This window comes from Aphidius gifuensis, linkage group LG5 (assembly GCF_014905175.1).
Source record: "Aphidius gifuensis isolate YNYX2018 linkage group LG5, ASM1490517v1, whole genome shotgun sequence".
Taxonomy (NCBI): Eukaryota; Metazoa; Arthropoda; class Insecta; order Hymenoptera; family Braconidae; genus Aphidius; species Aphidius gifuensis.
Window position 1 is genome coordinate 17,071,224 of NC_057792.1, and position 25,124 is coordinate 17,096,347.

The 25,124-nt window shown below is 22.1% G+C and overlaps 1 protein-coding gene across 2 annotated transcripts in view; it reads right to left on the bottom strand.

Moving 5' to 3' along the window:
• The window catches only part of LOC122857995, a 34,235-nt gene continuing 9,111 nt past the window's right edge, over positions 1-25,124 (bottom strand). Inside the window, exons 3-7 of one of the 2 annotated variants that reach the window (XM_044160585.1) lie at positions 17,689-17,803; positions 10,005-10,129; positions 2,255-2,490; positions 2,042-2,174; positions 1-1,909 (exon numbers count right to left, since the gene is read on the bottom strand). In XM_044160585.1, the coding sequence (XP_044016520.1) occupies positions 1,044-1,909; positions 2,042-2,174; positions 2,255-2,490; positions 10,005-10,129; positions 17,689-17,803 (1,475 nt within the window). In that variant the 3' untranslated portion in view covers positions 1-1,043. The remainder of the gene's footprint in view (positions 1,910-2,041; positions 2,175-2,254; positions 2,491-10,004; positions 10,130-17,688; positions 17,804-25,124) is intronic. The other variant, XM_044160586.1, reaches the window with a different exon arrangement.

A 25,124-nucleotide genomic window follows, 5' to 3' on the forward strand; every position in this document is an offset into this window, starting at 1 on the left:
TATGATTTTTTAATTCACTAAGATTGAGAGAAAATTTTTATTATACTGTTCTTTTACATCACATTGAATAAATTATTTTTTCTTTTACATTCGATAAATTCATTCAATATTTATACATTTATTTATGCTGTTGTGTTTTTTAATTTAACAAGATGCACATCTTAAAAATCTCGTTCACAATAATTTTTATAATTTTTATAATTTTTATAATTTTAACGGTAACGCTATTGGCACTGAATACGGGGGAATTTACGGGGACATTTATACAAGTTTCGGAAAAATTCACGGTAAACATTTACCGTATTTCCCGTAAATTTCCCCGTATCGGTGCCAATAACGATTTCGTAATTTTAATTAGCGTATACGTGAAAATTGCACCGTTCATTTTTACACAATTATACCTAAACATTCATTATAAAATTTATTTATAACTAATTTTCATTTTTGATATGTCCATCGAGATTAATAAATCAAAAAAAAAAACAATATTATCAACAAATTAACAAAGTTCCATTCGACAAACAATATCCAGAAAAAAAAAACATCAGTCGTTCATCATTTTGATTATCTTAAAATTCATATTATAAATATTTAATTGCATAATAATTAATTACACAATATTGATATATTAATATTTAAATTATCCAAGTCTTTAATTACACTATAAAATTATTTTAAATTCAATAAATAATCACGTAATAAATTTATATTTACAATCGATAAAAAAAAAAAATTCATATAATTTAAATTATTTATTAAAAATTATTAATTATTCATTAAAAAAATTTTAAATAACATTTTAATATCATAAAAAAGTCTCTATTATTGGCAGTATTTTTTTTTTTTTTTACAACAACAATAAAATTGTATATTACAATAGAAAAAAAAAAAAATAATTAGTAAAAAAAAAAAACGTTCGTTTACTACATAGAAATAAAAAAATTAAATTAATAATTATTTTAAAAAATTATGAAAGAGGACTAGAGACGTGACTCGTCCTCTTGACGATAAAGTTATCTTGGTGATGATGATTTTGGTGGTGGTCATACAGCACTACCAGCATAAAAACCAATTTTACCACAATGTCCACTTGTTTTTTGTCCATTACCTCTTTTTTCACATTCAAGTGTACTAAATGTATTTTGTCCAATTTGATTTTTTCTTTTTGGATTTTGTAATGTCATACTTCTTTGATTTGTATTTGTACTTGTACTTGTACTTGGTTCAGAACATCTACCACTATGAATTGTACCAAAATTTTGATACATACCATGTGATTGTATTGTTGTTATATTTTGATTTTGATTATTATGTTTAAGTATAATTGGTACTGTTTGTCCAGCTAAATTATTACAACAATTATAATTTTTATTATCATGTAAATATTCATTATTTGTCATAGGATGTCTTGTATCAGATACAATAATAACATTTGACATTAATGTATCATTATTTGAGCATTGTTCTTGCATTCTAGGACTATTACAAAATTCAACATAGCGTGATTCTTGTAATTGTTGTTGTTGATGTAGCTGTTGTTGTTGTTGTAGCTGTTGTTGATGTAGCTGTTGTTGATGTTGTTGTTGTGAATTTAAAACATGTTCTTTATCCTCAGTATATGTCATAATATTTTGTCGTGAATCAGATAATATTCGTGAATCCATAAAACCTTCTTTATCAGCAAAACCACTTAATCTCGAATCAACAATACCAGGTTCAATTTTATCAACAAATGTAAATTGTGGCTCAACAATTTGTGAATTTGGATATGACGGTAGTATATGTGATAAATCATTTTTATCAACATAACTTATTGATTTTGGATTTGATACACATATATCTGGTGCTGTTTTACAAAGTAATGATGTTGTTCCTTCTTCAGTTAATCTTTGTGGACCAAGAATAACATCTTGAATATGAAACAAAAAAACAGCATACATTAGCTATTATTCAATTTACAATCACATGTTAATTAAACCAATTAACTTGATTGTAATTTACATGTTAAATTGTACAATTGATTGATCTAAATAAACACTACCTTTGGTTGGTTGATCAAACGTTTGTGTTTGTGCTACACCTGGTGATTTTTGATGAGATCTAACAAGATATTCTGATGACAAACCACGTTGTTCACGTAATTTACGCTCAGCACCTGGTACCATAACACGTACCTAGTAATTAAATGTTTTTTTTTTAATTTCCATACAACATAATTAATTATTTTTGATTGGTTAATATTATTTATTTATACCATATCTTCAACTGTTGGAAAACGTGCCATGTAACCAGATACAGTAAACAATGCTGCAATTTCAGCAAGTATCAATGCAAGTCCCGATAGCTGTAAACACCAGCCATATTTATATTGTGGCAATGCATTGTCTTCTAAATTTAATGATGATAAAACACCATATCTTTTTGGCGATTCAAATGATGCATCTGATAGGGCTGAAGCGAGTACAATAAGTCCACCACCAAGTGAAAGACCTTTAAAATTAAAAAAATATTAATTCAATAATTTACTTTTACTCTTATTTATTTAACTATTTATTTTATATATTTTTTTTTAGCTTTATTGCAACAATGTGTAATAAAATAGCTTAAATATTATGTCGAGTTTAATTACAGTAAGATTGAAATTTGTCAAATGTAATGGACAATGTCATTAAAGTGCATAATAAACTTGTAATATAAATTTTCATTATGAAGTAACTTTGTTGTGCTAGTAAAATGTCCTTATAAATTTACATTGAAGTTATTTTTATTTTATTTTACAAGAAATACAATGTCAAAAATAAATAAATTAATTGTTGTTGTTGTTGTTTTTTATCGTTTAGATTTAACAATGAGGATATGTATACAAATAGAGTTGATATTATTTGAATTTTAAATTTAAATAATTGTATTGAATGTTGGAATATATTTTGAATAAGATAAAAAGTTGTGATAAACTTTGGCAACATTGGAAGAAAGTTATAGTATCGATAGCGAATTTTATATATATACATGTACTTCCAACAATTTCCTGCTAAGCTCCCCAATGGGAATTTCGATTTTTTTTTTTTTTATTATACAAACCGATAGTTTTTACAACTTTTTTTTCATATATATCTTTTTATGTTATATTTTTTTTTTTTTTATTTTCTACACACCAAGTCAGCTGAGAAACATATCCTGAAAGAAACGGTTACATGCATGGTAGAACAAGTCAACCGAGTCTTGATGACACAATTTTTTTTCTATTTTATTTTTCGATTTTAAAAAAGAGTTATAGCCATTGAACAGTAGATATCTATCGAATAAATATATATATGAAATTCTTATTACAATCTAAAAATAATAAAAAAAAAAAACTAAATATTGGTAAAATATTTTTATATTGGAATTTTATACAAGAAAAAATATGACAGGAAATCAGTCATTCTATTTTTTAGATAAGAAAAGAAAAAAAAATTGACGACAAAAATTAAACACGTGAGTGAACTTTAAAATATTCAAGTTTTGTGCTTTTATTTTTGTTGAAAAAAAAAAAATTTCAATGGGTTATTACTTTTAGGTTCTTTCGAATTTTTTTTTTTGGAGAAAAACTACAAGTTTATATATAGAAATGAAAAAAAAGACATAAAAACACAGTAAAATCAGAATTTAAAAAATCCAATAGATAGTAAAAAAAGTTTTGCATCTTTTCAGTCAGTTTTTTAGATTAAATTTTCGTATGTTGAAACTCATAAACGACCAGTTTTACACTGCATTTAGGATTACAGTAATCCAAGTTTTTTATTTATTTTTTTCCATTGTTGATAACTTAATTCTTATCAAATGAAAAATTGCTGAGGTGGTGGATATAATCAGTGGTACAGTTTTACGAATATTTTTCAATTCATTCTGGATTTTATGATTCGAAAAATTAAGACATCAGCAAGTGTAAAATATGAAGACTCAACGAGTAATATTAAAAAAAAAAAGAATAAAGAAAATTTATTATAAAATGTTTGAAAAAAGTTTATGTAATAACCTTCTTGAGGGTTTGACAAAATTACAATTGGATAAATGACATTTACTTTATTTTTTTTCGTCTACTTTGGTATTCACTTTACCTTGAAAAAAAATATCTTTAAGTAAAGTATAAGTTTTATAGTATACTTTGAAATACCACCCAGACAATATCTTCATTTTTTATTCTTATCAAACTTTAAAATCAATAAAAAAATTAAAAATAATACAAAAGAAAATTCCTTGATGTAAATTTTTCCTAACGATGACTTTAAAAAAACCAAAAAAGCTATTTCATATTCGAAAAAAAATATTTAAAAATCAATGTAAAGTTTAGAAAAAATTTAATAGTATACTATATTTTTATTTGAAGATTTATATGTCTCAAAGTTATATATATTATCTCTTCCATTAAATTTATACGTGTAAATTTTCACAAGAAACTATTTAAGTAATATTTTAGCCATAAAAGTTTTACCATCAACATGATAATATACTGTATAATATACACAAACTAATGTACTAAAGCTGTAACACTTATGAAAAGTCAAAATGTTGAGTGATCTTCTTTCAAAAAACAAGAAAAAATAAAAATTTCCTTTTCAACGCATCTTCAACAAAAAAAAAAAAAAAAAAACTTTTCAAAACTTTATAAAGGCTTTTTGGTTAACACCTGACAAGTTTTCTACTTTATATTCTTTGTCTTAAACAACTTTCATGTGTTTGTTCCAAAACTATCTGAAATCTGATAACTATATATTTCAAAATTTATTATTATTATTTCTTTTAAATAAAATTTGAATGGTTTTATTTTACAAGTAAGTACTAAATATTAATTCCAAGTTTAAAAGGATCATTATAATTATCATAGTTGAATTTTGCATTCAATCAAGAAGTGTATTTGATCAAAGTTGGATCAAAGTTGACAAACTTCATTAGGTATAGTGAAAACAACCACTTCAGAGACATGCTTCATATATATATATTATATACACTCTTGTCTGATCAAACATGAGTAACCAGTGGTCTATACAATACTCTTGTAAACTCATTTTCGAAACCTTCAACTATATCTATATGTTTATTTTAGCCAGAAATTAGTTATAGACTTTTGGGAATACTTGATCCAACTGCTGTCTAAATATATACATAAATATGTATTGAGTTTTGTATACTATTTCTGAAAATAGGGGCGTTAGTGATAAATTTTCATTGTGTCTGACTAGACGTTGGTTTATGTTACTGGGATTAAATAACTTGACCCAGTAGTTACAAATCATACTTGTGTGATGTTGAAGGTTATCATAAACCCTTCTCATCTGTATGTAACACATATTTGTCTAAAAAAAAATAGAAAAAATAATAATTATTATATTAATTTTTATTTTTTTATTAGTGAGAAATTATTTAATTTTTTAATCTTAAATTCATCACTCGGTTTTTATATATTACCAAAAATATTTAATACATAATAAATGAGCTTTTTTTTTAATTTAATAATTTTTTAAAATTTAAATTAATGCTGCAAGTATTTTAAAAATCTATTTTGATTTTATGATGACAAAAGTTTTTAGTATCTTCATTTAAAAAACTTGATTCTCCATGAGGTTTATTAATTTTCTTTTTTTTCACTCAACAGAATAAATGAGATATAATTTTTTAATTTAATATTCTGATTAAGAGATGAATAATTAAACATACTCAAGAATGTTTCTTTTTTTTTTTTTCTTTTCATCATGATGACCTCGTTATTATGTAGTGCTTCAGGGTTTTTCTTAGCATCAGCTGACAAGTGCTTTGTATTCTTAATTTTTTTTTTTTCTTTTTCACTTATTTTTTTATTTCATAAACCAAAAGGGTCAAGTAAATTAGAGCAGTTTTAATTTCTTTATGTCATTTTTTAATGCAATAAATTGTGAATGAATAATTTAGGACTCATTACAGCATAATTTAATAATCAATTAAATATTGTTTTTAAATTTGAAAGCATTTGTGTATATTGAATAGATGATTGTTAATAAAATAATTTAGCATAAATCATATGATTTTCATGGTTTATTGTTATAAAATTGAACAGTGTATTGTTTAGTATTATTGTGTTGTTGTTGTTATAATTAGGCATATCGGGTATTTGCAGTATTGCACACTACCGTTTACCAAACGAACCGTGTCTCTTTGAATTCTCTGTACATATATTCTTGCATTATGTTACAATTGCAATGTCCTACAAACAACATGCCTCGGAAATCATACTGTGAGTACTATATAGCTACAAATTCTCTACATATTTATCGCTATATAGACAGATAGACAATGAATATACATATATTTCATCAAAACAATACTGACATTCTACTATATTTAGACATTTCTCTATTCAATAATCTATTTTTCATATAAAAAAAAATTATTTAATTTTTATAAATTAATAAACTCTTTAAAATTTTGATTAAATGAATTTCTTTTCTTTTTTTAGATAAAAATCTTTTATCAAAATATTTGTAAAGAAATGAAAAATTCGTTGAAAAGTTTTTTTTTTTTTTTAAAAAAAACAAGGTCAAAATAAAAGTTAAAAAAATGATGAATGTAGTTCGGAGTTTGGGCCTGCGGCATGTCAAGAAATCATGATTTAGAATCAAAAAAATAAAATAAAATAAAAAAAATAAAAACTAAAGCTAGCTTTAAAAATAAACTGTGTTTTAAAAACTATGAGGTTGAAAATACTGGAGATATATATACCAAGGGTATTGTCTAAATTTTTAAATAAATTGATGATAAATTTATATATGAGAAAAATAAAAAGAAAATAAAACTAAGAAAATTACACTTGTGTAATGAACAATAGAATGAAAAATAACCAAGGATATTTGACTTTAGATATAAAATATGATTGCTGTCGCTAAAGGCATCATGATGCGATTTAATAAAGCGAGAAAATTCGTGTAAGAGTGAAGGAAAATATAAAGAAAAATGAAAAATAAAAGAGGGAAAAAACAAAGACAAAGAGCATCGATCAGTTGAGACTAGGAAAAAAATTCTGCTTAGCATAGAAAAGTCGTTTTACATGGAATACTTGGGGTTTTCATGGCGTCGAAATACCTCTAATGTTTTTTATTTTTCTTTTTGTTTTTTATATAGCATATATTTTTTTTTTACTTGCAACTTTAACGACCATTTTTTCCAGTATAACTGTGCTCTTCTGTACACTGAGGTCTCAAATTTTTCGAGCTTTTTGACTCGTGTAATTTCAAATGATACCATCAAATAGCTAGATTTTTTTCTATTTTTATTTTTTGTCATTTCAAATACATGTTATTCTTTTCTTGCGTTTACCAAGAATCTTTTTCTCGTTCTATTTATTTTATTGAAGAAAAAAAATACGACTCACATGATAATTTTCATGCTAGATTTGAAAAATCTCATAGGAACATTTGGCTATTATTAAAATCTGACTTGAAAATTAAATTCTTTTTTAACTCGATATTTTTTAATTTAAATTTTTTCTTTTTACGAATAAGGAGATTAAAAAATTTTAACCTATTGAGATTTTTCATAATGAAATTCTTGAATTCTTTTTTTAATTTTTTTAATCACTTTTTTTTATTCATTTATTTATTATAGGGATTTGAAAAATAAAACTCAATGGTTTTTCTATGTATTTGAATATTAATCTCACAAATACAATGTGGAATAAAGATTTTCTTTATTTTTTTTCAAAAGAATTTATTTGAATTTAAGCTTGATTAAATATTGGAAAAAGAGAATAATTAAATTTGAAATAAAAAAAGGAATTATACACTTTAGTTGTATATTACGAATAAATTGGAATAATAGTGTTTTTTTTTTTTTTTACATACTTATGTAATGGAAAAAAAATATTGAATGTTCGTAGGAAAAATTAAATTGCTCGTATATAATTGACTGAGGCTATAAGCAGCTGCAATTTAAAAAAAAAAATATAAAAAACAAAAAAAAACTTTATTGATTAATTGAAGAAAAAATTTTAAAAAATAAATTTACTCTACACGCATACTTGAAATCGGTATGTAGGTTTCTTGTAAAATCGTAGATAAAATAAAACCAATGAAAAAATAAAAAACTACGAAAATAAAAAAGCGAAAAAAAATTTTTTTTGTTGCACGAAAGACCGCGGGTAGAATATTCGCTTGATTCGACAACGTTAAAAGAAATAAAAAGTAAAAAAAAAAAATGGTTTTCAACAAAGAGCAGTAAGTGCACATGCGAAACGAAAACGGAGGTCGTTCATAGTCGAGGGCATGAAATTGTTAAAAGAAATGCGCAGCCAAGTAAAAAAGAGATCCGACATTTCTTTACTACTGTCCATTGAATCGATAAAATAACAGTTATAAAAAGAAATAATAAAAATTACACAAATATATAAAAGAAAATATATAAAACCCAAAAAGAAATTCTTGTAAAAAAAAAAAAAAAATGAGTAAAAAAAGTAAAATAATTTACAAACATTTTTACCATTATTATCGCAATAAATCAGAATAATTTCTCTCATTGTTAAAAAAAATATAGTTGATTTAAAAATACTGGATCATTAACATCACCATTGCAATAAAATTACAACATTTATTTTTATAATCTAAAATTATCAGATGATTTTTCTTTCGGAAAAAACAAACAGCAAAATTGTAGAGAAAAAATTGTATTAATAAAATAAAATAGCAAATAAAGCATCATAAAATTTTGATAGATATTTTTTTACTTTATTTTTCAAGTCATTAGAACCAACTGTTTAAATATTTTTTTAATAATAAACATCTACAGAGACAATTTAATGTTCCTTTTACAATTTTCTTCCGTTTTTAGTTATAATGCTTTTCCTCCTCATTAAGCTTACTTCCTAAATTTAAAAAATTTATCTACATAGTCGTAAATAAATAACAATAATATACTCTACTAAATTTACCATAAAATTTTGAATAATAAAACTAAAAAAAATAGTTATAATATATTTTATAACTTTTTTTTCTATTTTAATAATTTTAGATAATTAAATAATACATATAAATAAAATATTTTGAATAATTTATTTCAAAGTTTATATATAAAATGAGTACTTAAATTGAGTGTCAAAATGTCCAACTGGTTTTAGACCGGGTGTGGTTGTCACGAGACACGAGTTAGTCAACGTGGTGATAGGAATGAACTATAATTCAAGTTGTACCATGGGGTGGATAGTACTAGTCGTTCTATAATTTCTCTTGTCGACTGACTAAGCATTTCCTATCGGGTTATAGTAGTACTTGGCACATACACTACCATATATATTTTATATATATATACCAATAAATATACCACGAACATTTGCAAAAGCACATGAAAAGTTTTGGTGAACTTATGTTCACGATATCATCATTTAACTTTTTTTTCAATTTTTTTTTTTTACATTTGGTATATCTGTTAATCTTCAAAGTATTATTCTATTCTCAATTGAACTATTTTATTTTTTAAATATATATTTTAAGATAATACAGGTGTAAATTATTTTATTGAAATTTTGTTTAATAAAATACATTAATTTTAAAATTGTCAATTATATAAACTGGATATTTTTCAACACTGTTTGTGTTTATTGAATAATTGCAAATGTGAATTTTTTTTTCAAAATATTTAATTAAAATTTACAATAAATCATTCGGTAAATATCATGGGAAAATTCAGTTTATTTATGTTATTGAATCTGCGAGGTTTTGGTAGTTTTTTAAATTTTTTTTCGGTAATTTAGTTGATGTTATATATAACGACAGCTTTTTGTGACTGTTGGTTGAACAATGATGTAGAAGGAAAAAATAGATATATATTAATATACCAAGTGTATACGTGAGCAGAAAACAGTCCAAGAAAATATAATGTTTACTTTTTATATTTATTTCTTATCTCGAAATTTGTCTCAATCATTTATCTTTTTTTTTTTTCAATATATAACAAATATTTTTCATGTTGTGTTTGTTATTTATAAAAAATTTTAAACTCACCACCAAGTAGATATAGTCCACATGCAATTATTGTTTTGTGGTCACCATAACAATGACCAATCATTGCAAAAAATGTTCCAAGTGATATTAAAACAACAGCTGCTATTTGAAATGGTGCTGATATTCTGCAAAAATAATAATAAAAAAAAACAAATATTAAATTTCAATTTATTAATAATATTTAAAAAAAAAAAAAAACAGAAATGTTATTAAATTTTTAAAAGCTAAAATTATATTTTTAATAAAAATTCTCCAACGAAAACGAATTGTTAGATATTTTTTAAATTTGCCAGGCAATTAGAGACAGGCTTCAACTATTTTCAAAAAAATTTTCATCGAAATCATATAATATCACAACTAGATAAACACAAATATGAATTTATAATTTGCCAAAAATTGTAGCAAGTTTATCTGCAACATTTATACAACAATAATAAACCTCAAAACTATAATTCAACATTTGATTAAATGCAAAATATTTAAAGTAAAGTTTTTGAATATTATTATAACAAAATAACAGAGAAAATAATTTATTGTTTAAATATGCCAACACACGATAACAATGGTATTTTATTTTTTCAACAAGTTGAAATAATAAATTGACAATGAAAATTGTAACACATTGTATATTTGGTTTTAATAATAATAATAATTGATTTAAAATCACACACATGTTTTGGGGAATAATAATAATTATTTAAATAATAATTCAAAAGTGAATTCATAGTTAGTTTGAATATGTTTGTCTCGGTGTTTGTCTCCCCAGTGAGCTGTTTGTTACTTTAACAACAGACGTAACCAGGACAATCATTAATAACACGATGAAGCTTGGAAAACCCACTATATTGTCACTGTAAATAACAATAAAACTCAATTAATGTTGTTGCTATGTTACGCTTCTTTTTTTTGGCAAATATCCAGCTTTATTTATTTTTCTTTTACGTATTCATCTCAGTATTTTCTCTACTATTTTTTTCTAATTGTTATTTTTAAAATAGAATTATAATGTTTATACTTATTTATTATAAATTTATTAATAATTATTAGTTTACTTTATTAATATTTTAAATCCTTATTTATCATTTGAATGTTTTCTTTTAATAAAAATATTTCGACTTGAAAACTATACGTTGAAAAAAAATGCAGTATATTTTTATTATTTGTTTTTTTTTTTTATTTTTTTTATTAAAGTATATTGTAAAATACAAAAGTTTATTTTTCATTGTAAATATAAAACTTCTTATTTACGTTGATACTGTAGAAATTTTATTATTTTTCTTGTTATTTTTTTTTCTAAAAGAAACATTGGGATTTTCGAATTACGGAGATTTATTTTTAGAAAATGAAAAATAATTAATTGTAGTTCATTGAGATTGATTTATCAATGTAATAAATATATTTTTTATTAACTTGATGATTAAATTTTTTGTCGGATAAATGAGATATAAAAGTTTAATGATTTTGCTTATTATTATATAGAATTGCTGATCGATTTACTTGTATGAAGATTGATTGATAACTTGGCAAAGAAAATACAATTTTTTATATTTTATTTTTCAAGAAAACCAATTGAACTTGGATGTATCTTGATATTATTGTGAAATTAGATTTTCTTTTTCATAGATACACTCCATCATACTATGATCAATAAAGTTTTATGTCTAGTACAATAAAATTCAATTTTTATATCATCACTCTTCGATATCTATCATTTAAAAAAGCCAAAAAATAAAAAACCGCAATTTATTTTGTAAAAAAATAAATAAATAAATAAATATGAAAAATAAATTTATATAAATATTAAAATTAAACAAAATTTTTCTATTTAAATAGAGTTAATAAATATAAAGTTTTATTAAAACTTTTTAAAACTTCAAACTCGAAAAAAACTTGAAACTTTTGAATGACATTTTCATATTTTTTTAAGTTAATTGTTAAAAGTCATAGAAGAAAATTGAATTGAGATGAAAAGCATGAACTTGTCATGTACCAGACACCAAGTACACCAACATATTCGAACAATGACATTTCTCCAACACAATTTTATCAAACTGTCTTGATTTTCATCCAACATTAGCTCTGAAAATTAATTCACTACCACAAACTTGATTTTCATTATTTTCATCTATCTAACTACATACCAACAAAAATAAATTAATCAAATAAAATTAGCACACACCAAAAAAAAAAAAAATAAGAAAGTTAATTTAAAAAATAAATGAAATATTAAATCTAGTAGATATAATGAAAACTGATTTTTCGATTGGAGAAATTTAACAAACTTTATTTAAATAAAATTTTCAAGTGAAGAAAATGAAGAAAAAAAATAATGTGATGAAAAGTATAAAAAAAAAAAAATGATTATAACAAAGGGTATACTTGGAATTGCTAATTTCCGAGTAAATGTTAGATGAATCTCGTTTCTTATTCGTGTTGTTGCTGGTCATGGCTACAGGCACGTTTTACAATTTGCATTAAACGAAATGCCAAGAAGACAGGAAACAAAAAAAAAAAAGCTCTAAAAAATAAAAAATAAAATTTTCAATAGTAAACAAAGTTTTTTTAATTTTTTATTTCTACCCTTATTTTTTTAGATGTTTTTTTTTGCAAAAAAAAAAAAAGAGAAAGAAATTGAAGTTGGTATATAAATTTATAAATGATAAATAAATTAAATTAACGTTTAAAATTTTATTATTATACTTGAGGAATTTGGTATGCTTGATTAAATATATATTTTCCATGAGACCTGTGATCGTGGAAGATATCCAGTTGATAGCTTCAATATTAAGTCGTGAAAAAACCACAAATATTCCATGGTTATCTGATGAAAAGGGGATGTTAAATTTTAACCCTATATTTTTTACTTTTTCTAATCCGTTTTATGCCACATGGCAAAACTATTAATTTTGGTTTACCAAACTGCTTTCGTATCACGAATAATTAAATTTTACTGTAATTTAATTAAAAAAGCTTTGATATCGAGGTCATTTTTTAATTTAATTTTTTTTTATTTTGAATCTACTATCACAAATTTTAGCTATAAATTTTAAATTTTATTTTTCAAGTGATTTAATAAAATTAATGTCAAAAAATTTATTTATATCCACTGCTATTATTATTAATTTTTTATATTTTTTTTTTCATCAAGTTTTAATGGTTTTTATTTGTTTGTTTTTGTGAGCTTTTTTTTTAATAATATAATTGTTGTTTTAAAATTGAGAAAAACATTGTCAAAGTGATGAAGAAGCTTGAAATAATTTTATTATTTTTATTATATATATTTTTTTTTTTTATTGTGACTCTGGCGTGTAAATGATTTGATATCCCTGCTACCTTTCATCGGGATAGTACTAATGGCCTTTACTGCGGTTTGGATTAATGGCAAACGCTTCAATGGGTAGTTGAAAATTGTTGGCTCCCTCGTATACTCTTTTATTATTATTATTTTTTATTATTTCTTTTTACTGTGATATTAACAACTTTATTTTGTAATTTATCATTTTTCTTAAAACTTTAATAAATGTTATCGATTCATCAAAATTAATTAAATATTGATAAATAAAATGAAAATAATTGAGATTTATTTATAAAACTTTTAAGATAACATTATTCAAGTGTTGTTTAAATAATAAAAGTATAATCTCATGAAAATTTCGTTTAGAAATATTTTTTTTTCGATAAATATGACCTGAAGCAAAAAATGTCGAATTTTGTCTGCAAGTCATGGCAAATTATAAAATTGAAAAAAAATAAAAATAATTTAAATTAAGCTCTAAAACTTTTAGGATAATTATATTCAGGCGTATATTTTAATTAAATTAGAATTATATTTTCAATCAATATCACAATTAATTGCATTATAAATTAATTAAAGTATATAACTAAATTTTATTTTTTGAATCGATAAAAATGGAAAAAAAAAAATTTAAAAATACATCATTATTGAAAAATTTATGTATATTTGAAAATTGTGAGAATGAAAATTACTGCAGTTACTGGTTTTGCCAGCAGTGATCTTTTATTTTTATTATTTTTATTATTACTATTATTATTTATTTTTTTTTCTCTCCATGCGTTTAGGACCTCCCTCATTTTTTCTCCTACAAAACTCTTCTAATTTTTTTTTTTTATTCTTCTATTTTTTTATCTCTCTTCGTATAATTTTTTTTCTTTTTATATATAATATCTACAGCAATGTGTGGTTTTATTTATTTTATTTTTTTTTTTTTTCGTGAACATCATCAGACTGCGGTTGCCAACCACTCACAAAACTTTCCCTCTGGCTGTCTAGCTCATCCAAGAGTGCGACGATAAAAAAAATTACCCCAACTATATTCATATGCATTATTTTATTTTTTTAATTTTTTTTTAATGTACATTTTATAATATAGATATACTTGAAAAAAAAAAAAAAAATCAAGCCTAATCAAAATACGAAAATAATTAATTTTTTATTATGAAATAAAAATGCAAGATTATTTTTTAATAAAATCATTATTTTTATTTTTAAATATATATTTTTGTAAGAGAGCTTTTTATAAATTTATTATTCATAAATATAATTTTGTAAGTTTCAAAATTGAAGGGTATAATTTCGTGTATATATATTTAATGGCTGTTTGATATTTTAGAATCATCTGAGCCACTTATATACTTGTATCATATCCAATATCGTCAAAGTGGCACTTTGCTCGTTGACATAGTTTACTATTACTAAGAAAAACACTATTTATCTTCATATTATTATTATTCTCTTTATACTATTTTATTTTCCCAGTAACCCATCTTCTTTATAACATGACTTTCATCAATGAGATCAACAACTTTGACGAATCATTTAATCAGCTTTTTTTAAGCTCCATGCGTATTTACATAAATTTTATACAATTTTAAAAAATTATAATTTTTTTATAAATGAAAATTATGTATATTTTTTTCTTTCTAAATTTAAATGACAATATTTTTTTTATATAAAAAAAATTTAAAGCTCTTTTGACAATTTTTTTATCACGTAACAAAAAAAAGCTTTGTGCAAAAAAAATTAAAACACAAAATAAAAGATTAAATGTATTTTGAAAATATGGAAATACCTGACAATATGAAAATTTTGTTTTAAAATAAATAGAAAATAAAAAAAAAAAATAACTATTTATATTCTTTTGAAGGAATAAAAAAAAATAAATGAAATTTCATTTTGAATATATTGTATTATCATATGCAAACATTTGTTTTAACAATTGTTTGACATTTGTTGTGTCATGGTGTGTCTATCAAAACGTGAATTGAAAATGAAACATCAGTTTGGTTTATTTACCGTCTTTCTATCATCAACTATTTACACAAACTTGAACTATAAATGGATATATCCTCTCAACACGACGAGAACTTTACATTTCCATTTCCTTTTTATTCTCGTAATATATATCAACCTGGTTTTGCCCATTTCAAAACTATCCATCATGTCAATGTCAGCATCAAATATCCTATTATTGTCATGAAAAATTATATTCAAACTTTTTAAAAAGAATTTTTTAATTAAAATTTTTTTATAATAATATTTATTGATTTATTAATGAAAAATTATATTAATTTTAAAATGACAATAAATTATTTTCTATAGTTTATTAAGCTTGGAAATTAAAAATATGTAAAATAATTTTTCTTTTTTCGTTATTCATGTGATTTTTTTTATAGACTATAATTTAATCAAAAATAAATAGATAAAAGTTAAAAATCAAGGTAAAAAAAAATTCGTAAAAAAGTATTTTTAACACCCTCGGTAATTTTATTAAACCATTATTTTAAAATTAAGCCAGCCAAGTTGATTTTATACTTTTATACCAACTCTGGGTATTTATCTTATTTTTATTTTGTTTGTTTTTCTTTCATGGATAAATAAATCTCTCGTAATTTTATTTTTCTTATTTTTATATATTTTATTAAATTTGTTTTTTATTTTCCATTAAGATTTTTTTATTTAAATATAAATCAAATAACTATCAAACAACAAAAAAAAAAGGTGATACTTAATTTTTATATTTTATAAAAATTATTTTTAATTAACATAATAAAAAAAAATTATAATGAAAATTAATTCGACAAGCTGTGTGATATTTTTTTTTTGAAATTTCATATATTCTTTTATTGCAATGTTAATTATTTTTTTCTGTTTTATATTTTTTTCATTATTAAGTCACGTAATTCGTTGGTTTTAATGTCGTGATATTATGTTTAATGCAAGTGTCGTTTGTGCAACAGGTGACATCACATTGAATTGTTAGCATTTACCTACTTGATAAAATTTCTTGACATGTATGTCAGTTGAACAAAAAAATAAAATAATAATTTCATGTATTTATTTAAAAACTTGTAATGCTAATTTGAATGTGAAATGTATTTTTTTTTCACATTGAAAGTATAAATGCAGCCTCATTTTAAAATCAATAAAAAATTTATAAAACATTTCATTCATTTTATTCATTCTAAAAATGCAAATTGTTATTGATCTATATATGAATATAACCGAGTGTCTCGTTGAACTTTAATTTGTTTAAAAAAAAAAGTAAATGAAAAAAAAAAAAAATAAAAACATAATACCGTAGCTCTCTAGTGATTATTGAACCAATCGTAATTACGTTAAATTGATTTGCACACTCTCATACACATAACAAACCCCAATATATAATTTGAAAAAAAAAAATTTAATTTATTTCAAAACTCATCACTTTATTAATTGCAAATGAACTCTATTATTATTGACATCTACATGGAAAATATACAGCTTGATAATTATTCAATTTATATTTCGTAGAAAATTTTTTACAGTATTTTAAATATTTAAATTTTACTTGTGGATTTCTATCGTTTAAATATTATTTTTCTGGTATACTAAAAAATTAATTATTTAACATTCATAAAATATTTATAACTAAAAAAAAAAATGGGATTATATTCTGAGAAAATATAATGGTTTTATCATTTTTTTTTCCCAAGAATTAAATATATTTTACGAGGAACAAAATTATAATTAATAATTAAAAGATAAAAGTTAACATTTTGTAATGAAAATTTCATGTTTTTTTCTTTTTAAAGTTTAAGACAATCAAATAAAAAAAAAAATATGAAAATTAAGTTGTGAATAGAGCTGAAGGCTGGACTAATACAAAAGTGAGTTAATAACTACTTAGAAACTTCAGGGCTATTTAAATTAATCCAAGAATTTTAGTTGATGAATTACATCATGCTACTTAATCTAATTTAAAACTTACAAATTTATATAATAAAATAATAGTACTAGATCAAAATTTTTTATATAGTTATATAATATTTTTGTTCAAATGATATAAAAAAAAAATATTTAAACAATTTTTGAATACAGTTTTAATTACTGTATTTTCATGTAAAATTTTTTAAAAAATAATAAATATGAATGCAAAAATTTTACACGTTAATTTTCTTAACATTTAATATTTAAAATATTCATTTTTAATAAAATTATATTATTGATAAAATTTATTAATACAAAAATATAAATACAAAATATTTTCCTTACAACAAGTAGATTTTACCATGTGAAAAAAAAAATATATGAATATTATTTAATCAATTAATTTACAGTGGAAAAAAAAAATGTTATTATTTATTAGTAATAGTAATAATAAGAGAAAAATAAAATATATATTACCTCATTTTTGATACAACGAGAGGAGTGAAATTTAACTCATTAAATCCCAGCTCTCGTGAAGCAACGTCAGCGAAATTATTGTATCTCACTTTAGTACAGCCTGGAGTTGACACATCTGTAATTATAAAATTAATTATTAATTTTATGGATAAAGTTGAAATATATATTTTATAATTATTTATATTAAAACTTTTATATATATTTAATAATTTTTATTTACATTATTATCAAATGCTTGTAAATTAAAAAAACTTGATTTATTAAATATTTGATTTATTCATTTATTTATTTAATTTATTTATGATAAAAAATTTCTGTATATATTCATTTTTAAATTATTCATCATTTTCATTTTTATATTTTCCATGAGGTTTTTTTTTTCTATAAGCTATGCAATAATGCTTGATAAATAATATTACAACAAAAAGAAAAATACAAAAAAGCATGTAGTTTCTTTTTTATTCATTTTTTTTTCGCTCATGTAAAAAGTTGAGGAAAATATATATTGATTTCACAACGTGGAAAAGCATCTCTTATATATCAAAAGCTTACTCTTTCCTATAAAAAAGATTTTATATATATATTTTTTTTTTCCTTCATAAAGGGTCTATTGTGTTGCACTCATCCATAGTTAATGAGGCGAGAAGAGACACCCGAGAATATCTAATGAACCGAGATGATAACAGTGATACAATCGCTTCATTTTTATATTATTATTACTTTTTTTTTTTTATACTAAACTATACTTTGGTTTTATTAAATATTTATAAAAACATGATTACACTTTTTTTTTCATTCAATTGTTACGATAATTTATTTGTCGAATAAAAAAAAAATATCTTTACTTTTAAATTTTCATTGTATTTATTTTTTCATTTTATATTACAATAGTATGACATCATTACTTCACATTTGACCTATTTGTTATAATTTCATTATTAAATTTATAAAGAAAAAAAAATTATGAAAAAATAATAAATATTACATGAGAAAATAAAAACAATATTTCCTTTGTAAATAAATTTTTACTTGTCAACAAAACAAATGTAAATTTTTTTTTCTAAAAAAAAGTAAAATTGTTTAAATTACTTTCACAAAGTGCTTTATGACATTTTCATCTTATTCTTTGACATGAAATAATATTGTATTTTTTATTATTTCATTTGTGAAAGATAAATATATTTAAAAAAAAAAAATGAAATAGAAATCTTTTAATTTTATAATATTATAATTATTATATTAAATAAAAGATGTTTTAAATAATTTTAACTATTAAGAAAAGATAATGTAAGTGTGTATAGTTAAGAAGCCAATTTAAGTAAGTGGTTTTTTCTGTAAAATGATCATGAAAAAAAAGTATGAAAAAAAAAAAATAGTGAGTTGTAGGAAAGAGCTACTATTTCCGTATGGTGTTGGATGGTTGTGTGAAATTTTTACAATATATTTAAATGTGTGTGTGTGTGTGTTTTAAGTGAAAAAAATATAACCATTTTCCCACACTTTCATAGACAACAGACAGCCACAGAAAACAACAAAAAGACGTAAAGAAAAATAAATAATAAGAAAGCTTTTTGATAGAAAAAAAAAAAAAAAAAAAAAATTCATATATAAAGATTGAAGAATATTTACACGGTAAAAAAAAATATGTCCATGTTTGTGTACACAGTGTATAAGATATTCATACTCAAGAAATTGCATCTTGACTTAAGACTCAAGTTTTTGTCATTTTTTTTCTTTACATGATGTAATTTTTCTCTCTGACATGCGGTTTGAGCTTTTATATCAATGAATAACAAAAAAAAAAAATCATAATGATGATGAAAAAAAGTCTATACACTATTATTCATGAAAAAAATTTTAATTATATTGTTAATGAAGTTTGAAGGGTTTCATGTTGCTCTACCTAAAACGTGAATCAATAATGTATTATATTTTATGAAAATAATTATTTGTTATTTGATATTTTCAACGTAATTCATTTTAAAATAACTCATTATTAAATGCATAAATTAGTCTTTTTTTATTTTCATTAATCAACTTTCAATTTGATTTATTTATCACAAAATTATAAAAGGAATTTTAATAAATAATAATTTGAGTTAATTAAAATAGATTTAATAATGTTTTTTTTTTTTTTCAAATATAATATTTAATAATTAATAGTTATTATTGATAGAAAATTTGAAATTTATTATTTTCAATTTGTCGTTGATTATTGTAATGTTAATTATAATTTAAATGAGTTAAATAATTTTTTTTTTTGTCATTATGAAGACTTTTTGAGGTAAAAATAGTTGAATTAATTTCGTTAATGATGTTATGTACAGTTTCTTGATGTTATTATGTCTACATGTTTCGCATTAAATTTTGTGTAATGATTGTGAATTGTAAAATCTCATTAACCAAATATACTGAATACGTATAAATTATGCCACGTCAAGATTGACAAATTTGTATACTCACTGTTGTTTTGTTAATTAAGACTGAAAATAACTCAAATATTCAAAATATGTAAAAATTTTTTTAATTAAAAATTACGGTTATAATGTCATGAAAGTTTTTTTATTATCTTCATTTCATTTTGTTTTTTTATTTTTATACTTATTATAGCATCTTTTTTTATATACAAATACTGTATGATAAGGTGAGGTCTTTGTTTTGTTTGATAGCTCGTTTATACTTTATGAGAATTTTTGAGGCAACAGCTTATAAAGTTTACCTTCAAACTTTATATCAAAGGAATTTTACAAAGTTCTATTAAAGTCAGTTGAACTGTTTTTAAAATGATAAAAAAAAATATAAAAAAACAACTACTAATAATAATAAAAAAATAAATATCTAAGCAGATATAAAAAACCAACTAAAAGTAAGACAAAAAAAAAATTGTCATATAACAAATAAATTTTATAAAAATAATAAAAAAAATGAATATAAAAAGCATTGACAGAAATTTATGCATAAAAAAGAAAAAATAAATAAAAAAAAAATTACTAAGCGGATCGTGAATATAAAACTCAAAAGATGAAAAATAAAAAAAAAAAATAAAAAAAAAATTAACACGTAAAGAGAAGGGATTTATTTTTCTCAGCAACGTGATGTTGAAACGCAGAGTGCATTGAAAGTAATTGAAAAAAGGGAAATAGAAATGAAGGAATTCATAGTAAAGAAGAATCTTAAAAAATAAAAAAAAATAATAATAATCTTTAAGATATAAAAAAACAAAAAAAAAGGGAGTGGAAAAAAAATGTCATGAGAGTTGAAGAAAAATCCCCAACAACGTTTTAAATATTAAGAAAAATTATTGCTATATAAATACTTTTTAAATGAAATAATAAATTAACTCAATAATTTTACTGTTTATTCATCAAGCTTGATTAAATTTCCGTTAATCATAAATCATAAATATATATTTTACATGAGAATACCAAACATTCGAATTGAATTTAGTTCGGCTTGTCTGACAATACGTTGAGCATAATCACTGCGGACGAGGCAGAGATTAATGAGACATCTTACCATCAAACTTAACCATTCCATCATCAAGTTGATTAGTTTGAAATTTTGCCTAGTGGCTATATTCAATAATAATGCTTCTATCGACATGAAAATATAATATGAAACCACTCATCATGGTCAACTCAAATTTCAATATAAATAAATCATTCGATAATAAATTTAATTAATCAATTAAACTACATCAATTAAATTTCAAAAAATATAATAATAAATAAATAAATAAATAAATAATAAATTAATTTTTTCTTCTCATTTTAAATTATCTAATTAAATTATTTACATTTTTTTTATTGTTGTATTTAATTTCTACAGTTGTATAAAAATTTAATTTGTTTTAATTAAAAAAATATATATATATTTATCATTATTAATTTAAATTTTAATTAAAAATTATATCTAACCTTTATATTGTGAATTTTGTCATCTAGAAAAAATTGGTTTCACACTGGACGATTCATTATTTATTTTTTTTTTATTAATAAATGTATTATGTAGGTAATTAAATGTATAAATTTTTGAGTTATATTAGTTGAATTGACAATAATAATAGTCAATGTTAAATGCATCTGATTAACATTCTATATGATGAAATTTATAAACCTAGCATTCATGAAACCTCTGATGCGTGTCTTTAAATTTTATACTTATAAACATGTATATTGTCATTTTACCCAGTAAATTCAGTGATGCTTGTTACATTACAAATGTACACATTCAATACAACTACTACTGATGTTTTCATCTATTTAAAATGTTTGCTTTTATATATCCTCAGAGAAATATATACACACAGACTTAATGGATTTACTACATAAAATTGCTTCAGGCTAAAGTATGCTATCAACTGATAATTTTTATTATCCTTTCATACTAAAAATATTTTCATGGTAGAATTATTTTTACTAACTATTGCCGGTAATTATTATTTTTATTCAGTGAAAATATTACTTTAATTTTCTTTTTATATCATTGAAATTTTTATCATTTTATTATCATATTATTTTAGTAAAATATTTACCGATTTTTTCATTAGAAAATGTAATAAATTCAAATTTAAAAAAAAAGAAAACCTGTTTGAAAAAAGGGATGGTTTTTTTTCCAATTTTGACCGACAATAAAATGAAAAAAAGTTATTGTTTATACAGGTTGATAATAACAATAATAATATTTAAAAAAAAAAAAAAAAAATTGCTGGAAATTATAGTAGCTTGGGTCCAGAGCAACGTTTGAATTATTTTGCGTAATAGCATAACCAATCGGTGTTCGCCCCAAGGCACCAGTGATCCCCACAGGATTTCAACGAACCGGAAGACTGGATAAGCTTTTCCAGTAGCTAAAGAAAATGAATGAAAAAAAAAATTTCTTATATTTTTTTAGCTCTTCATCAAAATAAATAATAATAAAATAATATGATAAAAAAAGATCATTATTTTTTTGTTTAAAATGTAATAATTTATAAAAAAAAAATTTATAATAAATTATAGTTAAATTTTTTGACCATTGTAAAGCGTGTGACTTTTATGTTTGACTTGCGGGTATATATATAAAACACACGGATGCTGGGTTGTTGCTGTAAAATCAATATCACAACGCCCAACGAACTTGTATACCCCGCCCTATGTTTCTTTCGTTATATCACCTTTATCGTTACTCGCGTTTTTTTTTTATTGTAGCTTTTATATTTTGCTCTCGTTTTGTCCTCAAGACACATGACATGTGTTGATTATTGACTATGCAATATTGACTGTAAAAATCGGAAGTTTGAAAATCATAAAAATAGAATACATCATTTGAGAGAATATTTTTTTTAAATAGAATTTAGTCAGTAATAATAATATGAATCATTTAAATATTATCTATTCAATTATTGACTTAATTTATTTAACTTTATTTTCAAATTATTATCGGACAAGAATTTAAGTGCCTGCTGCACGTGTTTTCATAATTATCGCTGAATTTATTGACAATTATTATCGATTGATTTTGAATATTCATTTCAAAATTTTGTTAAACTTTAAAAAATTATATTTACTTATAGTATTTTAGAATTTTTTAGAGAGTATAAAATACATGATAATTTTATTATGGTGAGGCAAAATTGTTCTGCAAGATTCACTGGTGAATATAATTTTTTTTTTAGATATTTTGATACTTGTTTCAATACTAATAGAATTACAAATTTCATGAGATTATTAATTCATTAATTTTATAATTACGTTGAAAATAATTTTAATTGTTTTTAGTTATTATTGAATATTAGCTGACTAGCACAAATTCATTATAAATTATTAAATATGAAAAAAAAAACAAACATTTAAATTAATTAATTAAATTTATTTTATTTTGACATTGTTTATATTGTTTTTTGCTTTGTAGAATTGCTCTGTTTAAATTACACATTTCATTTTACTGATAATAATAATAATTCGTTGTTAAATGTTTGAACTTTTTGAGCAGTGAATCAATTAATTTTTGACAAAGGCAATTATATTACAATTAAATTAAGTTACAATTTCAAGAGAGGTTATATTCTTTGACATAATTAAACCATTTAAAATATAAAAGTATATAAAATTATATAGAATTTATATATTTAAAAAAATAAGAAATCAGTCTAATAATAACTTTTTTATTTTTAATAATTTTCAATTTTATTTTTTACATTAAAATTACATGAAAAAAACTTTTGACTTTTTAGAGTGCTCTCCATCAAAACTTTGTAAATGTAATTTGATTTTTTTTATTTTCAATTTATCATTATAACAATTTAAGAATGTCGAAGATAAAAATTTAATACAACAGTAATTTTTCTTTTAATTTTTTTTTTTATTCAATCATAAATTTATTGAAAATCCAGAAAATAAAAATGTCATTATTGAATTAAGTATGTTAAAACTTTATGAAATAATAGAGTTTGATATGTACAAGCACGATTTGGTGAGAGAATGATTCAATCAAGTGCAAAAGTTGTTACCAACCAATTGCTCAAGTTTAAATTCAGTGGTTAAACACAAAGACTAACACAACACTTAACAAATTCAAACTGTATTGAAGACTTTTAATTGAGTTTTAATTTATACAATTTACTTTTACTTTATTCATTTACCAATGACAATAAAATGTAAAAATAAAATAAAAAAAATAATAACAGAAAACATAAAAAAAATATATTTCATATTTTTAATTTAACTTTTTAAAATATAAAAAATAAACTTTTATTTTTTTTTTTTTTACAAAGTTTGAAAAACTCATTATACACACAGTCATGATTTTCATTTTCATTCAAATTCAATTTACATTTTATCAAAAACCAAAACATCAATTTCCATGCAATCCAAACATCTTTTCTTATTTTTTATAAAAAAAAAAAACCTTGATTCTTCATTTCAGCCTAACATCATCCTATTCCGTTGCTTTCTGCTTGTAAACTTTTGCTGTAAATACTCGTAAAGTTCAATTTGCCGTAACCGCAAAACTTTTTCACGGTATTAAGGAAAAAAAAAAGTAAAAAGAAACAACATATAGAATAAAAGTGTTTGACCTATGTGAGCACAAAGCTTGCATCGTTGACGAAGAAAAAAAGCTTTACAATGAAAACTTTAAGAAAAAATAAATATATATATAAAAAAATAAAATTTAATATAAAAAAGTCACTGATAAAAACAAAAATAAAAAAAAATAAAACAAATTTACCACATGATCGGAAGTAATCCTTTTTTGGAAACAAGCTTTTTTTTTTTTGGTATTGATCGATTAAAGTGGACAATGAAAAAGGTTTGGTAGACCATATAGACAATGATATCCAACGGTAGTTCGCTTAATTGCTCAAAACTATAAATTTTAAAAGGGTCAGGAAAGTGTCCGTTGTCCAGGCGCTTTTCTCTCTTTATACCACAAAAGTTTTATTAATTTGTGCCAAC